Source organism: Eufriesea mexicana, unplaced genomic scaffold, assembly GCF_001483705.2.
Source record: "Eufriesea mexicana isolate 0111107269 unplaced genomic scaffold, ASM148370v2 scaffold15236, whole genome shotgun sequence".
Lineage (NCBI taxonomy): Eukaryota > Metazoa > Arthropoda > Insecta > Hymenoptera > Apidae > Eufriesea > Eufriesea mexicana.
The window spans coordinates 38659-49588 of record NW_016922735.1 but is presented as its reverse complement, the minus strand read 5'-3'; the positions used below and the strand labels follow the sequence as shown (position 1 = coordinate 49588).

The 10930-nt window shown below is 40.8% G+C and overlaps 1 protein-coding gene across 1 annotated transcript in view; it reads right to left on the bottom strand.

The window, feature by feature from the left end:
- The window catches only part of LOC108554023 (putative zinc metalloproteinase YIL108W), a 4117-nt gene extending 3102 nt beyond the window's left edge, over positions 1 to 1015 (bottom strand). The window contains exon 1 of the mRNA XM_017909151.1: positions 754 to 1015. Coding sequence (XP_017764640.1) covers positions 754 to 756 — 3 coding nt within the window. The 5' untranslated portion in view covers positions 757 to 1015. The remainder of the gene's footprint in view (positions 1 to 753) is intronic.
- Between the last annotated feature and the right edge of the window lie 9915 nt (positions 1016 to 10930).

Sequence of the window (10930 nt, the reverse complement as noted above, 5' to 3'; positions counted from 1 at the left end):
CGACGACGACGACGACGACGACGACGACGACGACGACGACGACGACGACGACGACGACGACTACGATAATAATATGATGATAGTGATGTTGCCCTTGTGTGGAATTAAGAATGCAAAAATGTGGTTTTACTTTACTTTTATTCTTTACAACTTTATTAAATACTTTAATACTTATTTAATGGTGGAAGAACGTAATAATAGTTTTACGGAAAAGTGACCATATCGATGTAAAATAATAATTTCAAGAGAGGTGCTGCGATCTCGCGGTGATTTAGAAAAGCTGGGTATGGAGTAGCTTCGAAGTTTTGCTTCATTCTCACCTCTGTTTTCGTTCTTCGGATCGTACGGACATATATCGCTAATACGTAAAGTGTCAAAAGCAATAAGACAAGTGGATTGTGCGATTTATTGATTTTCCTTGAATGGCAATGAAAAGTATCGTTTACGTTGCATAAAATCGACTGTTATTAAGAAACAAAGTATCGTGCAGCCATCGATTAGAGTGAATCGTATAACGAAACGATGCATCGAACGAATTGATATCGATTAAATTTCAACCAAAGGGAAACTGTACAGGATTAAACGAACGTAAAGTAGTTTGAAATCAGTACGAAATACGAGGTGTGTCGATAAAGAATTATTCGAATTCGTGTGTAACTGTGGTGGGTGCGCGTGGTATTTTTTTCACGTAGAATGAAAATATTAGAAGCGGTAAGAATATTCGAGGTTTTCTATTTCAAATATTTTACTTACCATTGTATAAGAAGCGTGTCGAGATAGTGGACGTACACGTTAAAAAGGAAAGGGAAAAAGGTATGTACGTGCTGGACGGTCAGTTTCAGCCGGCTCCGTGCATACGGAGAGAAAGACTGTGGCGCCGAGACGACGGTGGACGGCGGGTTGCGGTACTATGGCGTCGCCGCAGCGGCGCATGCAGTCGCGCACCCGCACTCGTGTTTCTCTTTCTTCTCTGTTTTTTCCTTCTCCTTTCTCCTTCTTTTCTCCCTCTTTCCACATGCACACACATGTACACACATGTACACACACATACATTTTCCTGTAACATATCCTTTTCTCTTTAATCGTTTAAAAGTTTAGTTTGCTTTCGCCTTTGGAAAATACTGCTATTATTTAATGTCTGTGTACATTGTATTGTTCACGTATGTATTATATGAATGTGCCAATTATGCAATATCCCTCCAACTGCAATGATATAGGTATCGGATGTTCGTTCAATGCGCAACTATGCGTATTTGCCTCTTTTATTCGAAATAGAAACGATAGGAGAATTCCAAAGATTCTTCTCGAGAAAAGAAACACGACAATGACACGAAGATCTCACTGAAAGCAAGATTGAAGCAGGAGAAAGATAAGTAGAAATTTGAATCATTTTCCCTAATTGTTATTGATTTATCAAGATCTTGATAATTACAATTGATCTTCTATCACAAGATAGAATAATTTACATAGATAGTTGACGGAAACAGAAAAATTTCATCCCTGGATGGACTGAACTCGGATCGATTTTCCACCATTATCGCAATCTGTTTGGAGGTGTTTATTTATTCGAAAACGAAGAAAAGCGAAGGGAAATGAAGAGAAACGAAGGGAAACGAAGGATCAATGCCTGGCATGAAAGCAATTCGTTAATCCTATGTAAGTCTTAGTTGTTTGTTTCTTTCTTTATTTCGCGAGGTAATCTCAATTGTTACGTTATAACGTTCGATCGACTAATCGACTAATCGCATATGCGCATGATCACGAGTAGGGTAGATTCGTAAACGATGTCAAGGATGAGTAACGACTAACATCGTTTCGAGATGCTCTCTGTCGACAATTCGAATTCGTTCTACTCTCGATGCTATGTTCTCGACACGTAGTAACTTTTCTTTGCGATAGATATACGTCGATACATATAGAATAGCAGAGTAAAGCAAAGAGGAACGAGGTGCGTACGTATCTGGATGGTAAAATGCGTAAAGGATACAACAGTTTGGTAAACGGGAAGGAAATAGGCGATGAAAAGGTTGGAAGAGATACACGTGACAATTGCATTCGCAAAGCAACTTGTGCGCGCGCGCGCGCGCGCGTGGGTACGTAGGTATAATACGAGAAGATGCAAAATATATGGCAAGTATCGTTGTCGTGGGGTTAGCGACCGTGAAAGTGCTCCCATGTAAAAGTAGAACGACAGTTTTTCAAAATCGTTGCGACGATTGCGTGCGCCCACAACTGACCTACTTGACGATCGGTCGTTGCACCGTACCTCAGTTTCCTTGGTTGTTATGGACCTTTTGAACGAACGAACGGGCGAAGGATACTTTCGCGCGTACACGACGTAAAGAAAGTGCGATTTCGTTCTGATAGAGATTTCGAACAACTATATCTCGGACGTGCAGTAAAGTACGATAGGTTGCATATAGTAAAAAGAATGTAAAATTTCGGTTAGTATCCGGCGGCACCCCATCGTAACCCATATCGTAAGAACGGGAAAAGCAGAAGAATCGAACGCGTATATAACGTGTATGAAAAATATGGAGACGTGGAGACGAAAAGCTGGAATAAGTTTGCGTTTACGTTTTTCATAAGTTGAAAGGTATATGGGTGGCGTGCGCGACCTGTGCGCGTTCGTACGCGTTTCCCAACCGATAGGTTTCGCGGACATTTATCTACTTGACACTTGTCCTACGTGATCGGTCGCGCTGTTACACACTCGTGTGTGCTAACATATCGGATGGTTATGCTCACGTGTCTAGATACGTCGATGTGCGTCGCAGATGGATTCGACGCGGGAACGAACGAGGAACGGACGACTTTTCCCACTGAAAACTAGGCCGTACCGAAAAAACCAGGCTTTCTTTCTTACCGTTATTATTATTATCGTCATCGTCATCGTCATCGTCATCGTCATCGTCATCGTCATCGTCATCGTCATCGTCATCGTCATCGTCATCGTCATCGTCATCGTCATCGTCATCGTCATCGTCATCGTCATCGTCATCGTCATCGTCATCGTCATCGTCATCGTCATCGTCATCGTCATCGTCATCGTCATCGTCATCGTCATCGTCATCGTCATCGTCATCGTCATCGTCATCGTCATCGTCATCGTCATCGTCATCGTCATCGTCATCGTCATCGTCATCGTCATCGTCATCGTCATCGTCATCGTCATCGTCATCGTCATCGTCATCGTCATCGTCATCGTCATCGTCATCGTCATCGTCATCGTCATCGTCATCGTTATCGTTATCGTTATCGTTATCGTTATCGTTATCGTTATTGTTATCGTTAACGTTATCGTTTTATATTTATCAATATCGTTATTATCATTGTTATCAATCGAGCAAAAGGTTACGATCCTTTGAGAGAAATACATTATATTTCGAGTGATTATGACGTCTTTATCCTGGCGAACGACTGATCGATATCTGGAAATATCTGTAAACACTTATAAATATATATAAATATCCATTTCGTTCTCTTCTATGCATCTTTAGGTTTTTATCGTTTTCGTAACACGAGGCAAGGCAGCATTACATCATTCGTATCGTTACAAATGTTTGTTACGTTTCATTCGTCGCTGGAATATTTCGCGATTGCGTAGAAATGGAATATGTAATGTTCGACGATAAGACGAAAATATATGAAAGAAAGCGAGACTATGAAGGTAAGCCGGGGAGAACGAACTATACCGGAGAGAGTAGGCCAATGCCAGTGTCAGCGGCACGGCTAGTAAGTGTCTGACGGTAAACCTGATCGTGAAAACAGAGAAACGAGTTGCACCGATTACGTTTGTCTCTCCATGATTTGTTCCAGTACGATTCGGCCTGTTACTACCACGACATACGCTTCCTTTGACGGAAGGAAGGATGATTCTTCGGTTTACCAATTTCAAATTTAACGTTTTTTCTCTAAACATCTTACGAGGCTCGTGAGCTTATTATGCGATTGACGCTGACAACGATGATGCGTGAAATTTATTTCTTTGCTAATCATGCGATCCATTGCGATCCATTGCGATCCATTGCGATCCATTGCGATCCATTGCGATCCATTGCGATTCTTTCGGCTACACGTTTTTCGAACGTGTTTCGCGTTTCTTCATAAAAATAACGTTCATGGTACATTCCATCATGACGATGAAAGATTGTTTTCCAGTCCTTTCCTTTTCGTGTTCCTTTTGCCGTGTCATTTTCGTTTCTCCTTTCGTTCAACTATGAAAAGTGATAAATCGAAATGAAAATTCGATACAGAGGAATAATCGTCACTTTGAAGTTATTCTGGTATCGTCGTTGATTTTTGAACGTTAGTCGTGGATCTAGATTTACCAATTGATTTACGACTTGATTCGCGTGTTTAATACGTACTAGGTCGATAACGAAGTATAGTAAAAGGAAGAAAATCAGCTCACATGCGACATCATGTACGGAATTCAAGATCAAGCAGTTACGGGGATTACGACACTCGAACGAATGATTTTGAAACAATTTGGGCATTGAATCGCACGACACGTAGATGCGATGTAGAAACAGCTTATTCATAAAGAGATTCGATGAGACCACGAACTAAGCTTTTTCAATGCGTACAGAAGAGAATTCGATCGACAGGTTCATCGAACTCGTCGATTTCCACCTATCTATGCTTGCTAGAAAACATCGATGATTCGTTTCAATTTGAACAACCAGATTTTTACGAATCTCTTATTTAAGCCTAACAACAGGACGTATGGAGAAAGAAGAGAGAGAAAGGCGTTATCCTTTCTCTTCCTTCCTTTTCTTCTTTTCTATTATTCTCAATTCCTCTGTACATATTTTCATACAACGCGATAATTCCGACTACGATCGTTTCAGAGATAATATCCTTTCACATTTTGCCAATTATATAATTCCATAGGTTATCGATAATATCGGATGATTATATCCCATTAAAGCAACGAATATTTTAAATACAAAATTTATTATATTTATTTCCACATTAATTTGGCCGAATTTTACCAACGATACGTTTATGTATATTTCGTAACCGCTCAATTTAATGTTAACGATCATCGTTATTCACAGATATATCGTATTTTTATATTTCTTCTCGATGATTTTTTCTTCTCACATAATTGTAGAACTACGATGTTGCGTTAATGAAGCGAGAAAAGAGAAAGTAAAGGTGGAAGAAAAGGTGAAAGAGAGAGATAGTGGGGGGGGGGTAGCTGGGTGAGTGGAGAGAAAGAGAGGGAGAGTGGGAGAGACAGAGAGGAGGAAGGAAGGAAGGAAGGAAGGAAGGAAGGAAGCAAGGAAAGAAGGAAGGAAGTAACAGTGAAGGTAGTAGAAATGAAGTTAGAGTGACGTAAACGATGGAATGGTGGATGACGAGGTCTACTAGGATGATCGAACAGGAAAACGTCCGAATGATTATACGTAAGTTAACCAATAATTTATTCGATCAAAAATTTCCAGTCACGTTGTCTCTAAATAGCTTGGGTGTTTCACTTTCGACGCCCGAAGAGTAAAATTCATTCGAGTACTCAAGAGACGACGACGATGACGGTGTGTTCCCGCCGTGTCAAGGACAACGCGTCTATCGTCGCGTACTTTCCTGAGAGCCAAGAAAATCTCCACTTCTGGCGTACAAGATACGAACCTTGCGCATCGACTCTTTTCCATCGATACTCTCGGATAAATCAAAGAAAGAAAAAATAAAAGAGGAAGATGAAAGAGAAGGAGAAAGAGAAAGGGAAGAAGAAAGAGAAAGAGAAAGAGAAAGAGAAGAAGAAAGAGAAAGAAAAGGAAAAAGAAGGAAGGACGTTAAAGTACAATGATCGATGTTCTAACGTGATTTTCGTTATTACTCGATCGAGGACACGATACTTGTTTGATTATGTTATAGGAAAGTATCCTATATCGTATCGAGTAGGAAACGGGGAAATGGGGAAACGAGAAGGAGAGAATATCGAACGATGGTGAGATCTTTAATATCCGCACGTCCTGGCAACGATCTTGCGGAATTAGGCCGACCGAGGGTCTGTCGTCGATGTCCTTGACACGCTGAAAGTAAGACCAAGCCCGCGCGCGCGCTAACTTTAATGGCTTACGTAATTGGTCGTAGGTGTATCATCGCGAGCGTCAAAACTCGCATCAGCAATAGTAGCCACATTCGTCACTGATTGCTGGTAAAAACTATTGCCATCCGTTCATATATATGATATGATATAATCGATATTAACGCTGCCAATATCGATATTGCCAATATCACCTCGATATCACCGAGTGTATATACATATGGTAAATTTAACGAATAAATTCAATCGATGCAATTCGTACGTACAACGATGCAATTTATACAACTTTGTCGTATCGCAAATTTGAAACCGTCTATCCAATTACGAATGAACCACACAGATGCAGAGAAATTTGTATAACTAGAGACATCATCGCCCGGCTCGGTCGTTCGTTCTATGCGAAGAAGTAAAAGGAAAGGGAGAAAAGAAAGATAAGGATGGAAAAAATGATGTCACGATATGCCATACCATTCTGTATCCCATATGAAATTGTTCGATGGGCAAAGTGCGACTGTATTTGGCTGCCTGCCCATGTTTTTAAGGATACGAATGAGATCCATGGACGTGGTAGAGTACGCTTGAAACGCTCGATACGTAGGCGCCAGGCGTCTTTACGCTAGTGCCGCAGATATTATATCTTTACCCTGCTGTATTCGTAGCTTTTAGCGGTCAATATTGCTACCTTAAATCGGCAATTAGAAATGATGTTCAGATAAATATTATATTTGCTAAAGATTTTTCCAATAATCGTTGGACGAAAATCCATGTACCGTTAACGTATCGGGTTGGTATGAAGCTTGTATAAAAGTCTAGCTGTGTTACTTCGTTTTAATAATAAAGTTCGCAACGATAATTTGCAATTTTATTCAACGATAATCTCGACGTTTTCAAACATCGTCGAACGAAAGAAAGAAAAAAAAAGAAAGCGTTGTTACGATAATTATGATCGAAATGCTGCACCAATGTGTCACGATAGGCAGGGTGATCCTTATTTTCATATCAAACTTACATCGTGTATTTCATTTTTATACGATAACGCGTAACTTTAATCGGCCAAGGCAACAGATGCACGCGCGTAAAGCATAATTTTCGTACATTTTTCCCGTGCGCCGGATTACGTATGTACGTGTCAAACGAAAGCGTTACGTCTCGGACTAACGAGAATTCTCGCAATACCTTTCGAACAGGTTTGAGGCGCGTTTCCAAAATAGTTTCTCGTTTTGTAGCTACGAATCACGACCGTTGAATTTGCCGTGTTAATGACGAAAAAAGCCGGCGGGCGTGAAAGCGAACTCTCTAGATACAAAGCAGTTGGTTAGATTTTTGCTAGAACTTTGGAATTTTCGCAATTGACAAAGGGCGAATATCGAATCGACGATATCGTGTAAAAATGATATTATAATATTAGACGATACGGACAGAATATGTGTACGTGTGTATGTTTGTAGATATGAGTCCGCTGATACGGTGTTATTTATTGGTTATATATTCGGATGACTTTTATTATTTCGTTGTCATGCATCGTGAAAAGAAAAGCTGATAAATTACCACTGAGGAAGCTTCCGTACTTATATAGCAAGCAACGCGATTCGAAAATACGGTCGGGGAAAAGGAAAGTGGTTTGTCGAGGTGAATCGTCGAGAGTAACGTCTTGCCTTTCTTCCCCCATTGTCCATCAGACATTACCCATCCTTCTCGAAGGTCTGGTTCGAATAGATCGATGATCGTTTTTCCGAGAATTTCCGAGAATTTCGAAAAATATCCAAAGCGATATGGTAACGTGGCTGATGCAAAAAGAAAGACAGTTTGTCACCGATTAGACCGCCGGTAGTGGTAGAAAGATATATAGTGGTCGGTGCGTCTGCCTGCGTCGCATACTTTTGCGTTTATCAGCTTGCCAGTACGAAAGAGGAAAAGACGGTTCGTGTGTCGATTAAACTTGAGCTTTCTGGTGATTTTTAAGATAACGTTCGTAGCTTGTGTCACCATTTATGTGACGATAAGGTTGCTTTTTCCTCTTTCGCTTCGACAATGAAACAAAGTTTTGTGTATGAATGTACAAGTAACGAGATATAGATGAAATGGATAGAAGCTAAGATGTCTCGTAACTTTCAAAGTGATCAGTCGTGTAATCGTTGGAGACGATTCGATTTCGATCGATTCCTCCTTCTTTTTACTCGATCGATTCCTCCGTTCGATATTGTATGAAATTAAATGGAATTGGACGAGGAGAAATGTCTGTTGGACTAGCGAGAGGTAAGGCTTTAGGTAAGGTTTTAGGTAAGGCGAGAGGTAAAATCTTCTCTAAAACTATTAATACGTATTCTCAGGTTATGGTATTATTTATATATTATATCGTTTGGCTAGATATAGGGATCTCGGAAATGTTTCGAGAGGTTGGGAAAAGTAGCTAAGCTAAGATCGAGCTTACACAGAGAAGGGTGAAAGAAATCGTTCATCTCTAGTGGAACCGTGTTTGATTTAACGTTGGGAGAGCAAATCGAAATCGGTGAAGCGTATTAACGGTCGAGGTTTAGCGTGAGCAGTACAGGGATAATTATATTTACGTATGCAACAAGGTTTCCATTGGATTACCCGTGGAAACGGAGGCGCTAGAAAGATTTGGCGTGGAGATCTCGCTGGACAGACGGCCTCGGAAAGGTACAGTCCTATTTGATTTTGTATGATGGCGTAGCTGTTGCAACGGTAGTTGGTTCGGAGATCGGTAACAAGTCCGCCACCGCAGCCAGCCGGGTTCCATTGATTTGACATTAGATTTTTCGATCGTTAGCGAAGGACCATCGAGTAGCGAGTTAGTTACGGTGTGTCTAACGGTGTCCGTTCACGTGTTTCACGACAACTAGAAAACACACGGTTAATAAAACGGTAAATTAACTGCCGTTCTCGGTCATGCTTTACGATGGTAGGTACCTGTTCGTTAAGATGGACGATTAAAATGAGGTTAGACAATCATCGAACAATTATGATTTGTCAAATTGCGCGTGTATGCGTTATCTATCGTAAACGGATCGAAGCGTACGCGCTTTTATTCTACGAAGGAATATCAATCGTCACATCGAAATCGAATTATTCCATTTCCACGATTACACGTTGCTTTTCACTTTAATATTAATAATAACGATGACGATGACGACGATGGTGGTGATGATGATAATAATAATGATACATGTATAGGTACGCGATAATTTTCTTCTTTCTCGTTCCTTTGTTTCCCGATACGTTGTTCTTTTCTTCTTTCCTTCTTTCTTTCTTCTTTTTCCCTCTTTTTTATTATCCTTTGCCATCCTAGCTTGTTTGTATTTCTACGAGATATCGGCCTGGAAAAAATCGACGTAACCTGTTAGGATAATTGCGTTACACGTGATAATACAATAGTACTAGAAATTGCAAGCTTCGCGCTTGTTCGACACACGCTTATAAATCTTCTTCGATTATAGTGTTCGCGTTAGACATTAGATTTTTCAGCGAAAGAGAGCCTGCTGAATCGGCATTAGACTCGAAGAAATATTACGTAAGGGCGAAGCAATGAATTTCGAAAGCACGAATAGGATCGTATACAGACGTGTGTATCGTTAATCGCCGTGAAGGTAGCGGTCGAATAAGTACAAGATTCGCGCGAGTGGGTCTGGATTGCAGAGACGAGATGACAGGAGACGATGGTAGAATTCGAAACATAGAACCCGAAATATCGGATAAATGCTATTCGCGCGTGATTCGTGTGGTTCAACGGTCGACAACGTACGCCATACTCTCGAAACGAGGTTATAACCAAGGTTACCAAACGGAGACTACCCAAATACCCAGATACATACGATTATGGCGGTCCCCTTCTTTTTAATCGAATATTTTTATTTGACACTGTATACTTGGCGAACCCTTGAAACGATACCTCGAAAATTCTTTTCCTCTTCGCGATACGGAATGCGAATGGCAGTGAGACAAAAACATCGGTGAAGAGGCTGTGGCCATGATTTCCAATGGTGATTTGCAGTTAAAAAAGATCCAACTTGCTCGTGATTGACATCCATACGTATTCGTCTTGTCAAGATCGAAGCGACGAGAGGGAACGATGGAGGAAGGAAAAATCGGAGGATTCGTTATAGAACGATCGTCGTGATCCGCGTGAATATGAATAGGTGATAAGAGTAAACGCGTAATAATTCCTCATTACCTGGAAAGAAAGGAAAATGGAAAGCGATATTATCGAGAAAGAGCGGGTAAGAGATAATCCGAAGCAGTGTATATCGCGTGTGTGCGGGTGTGCGTATGTTTGTGTAAGAGCGTGTAGCGAAACATAAAAAGAAATGATGAGGGACTATGACCCGCGTTTATATATCTATGTATTTACTGAAAGTGACAGTGATTCTATATCTGTCGCTACGATGACGTAATTACGATTGGCTTCTCAGGGTCGTCAGACGTGGTATTTCACTCGTATGGAATTCGATTCCGATTTATCGCGGCGATCGTCTTGCTCTAACGGAATGTTAATTTTTCGAGATTGCCAGAGACACGAAACGTCAGAGTTCGATCTAGCCCCCTAAGCAGGCAAGCGGTAAGGATAAACAGATTTTAATAGTAGTAGTAGTAGTAGTAGCAGCAGCAGTAACTAACGAGGAGAAAAATTGAAAAAATGTTGTCAAGCGTATCTGTTTCTCCATTATCGCTTCGGTCGATGAGAATGGTTGTTTCTTTTTTGTGAGGGAATGATATGCCAAGTGCGCGGAATATTAACGTGGCGTTGACTTTCAGCTTACTAATTTAAAGTGCTTAAAGATCTAACGACATTCTCGTATTTAGCTGACGAAGAGCGCAGAGAGACGGCGACGATGCATCGATTGCGTCTTTTGGTGC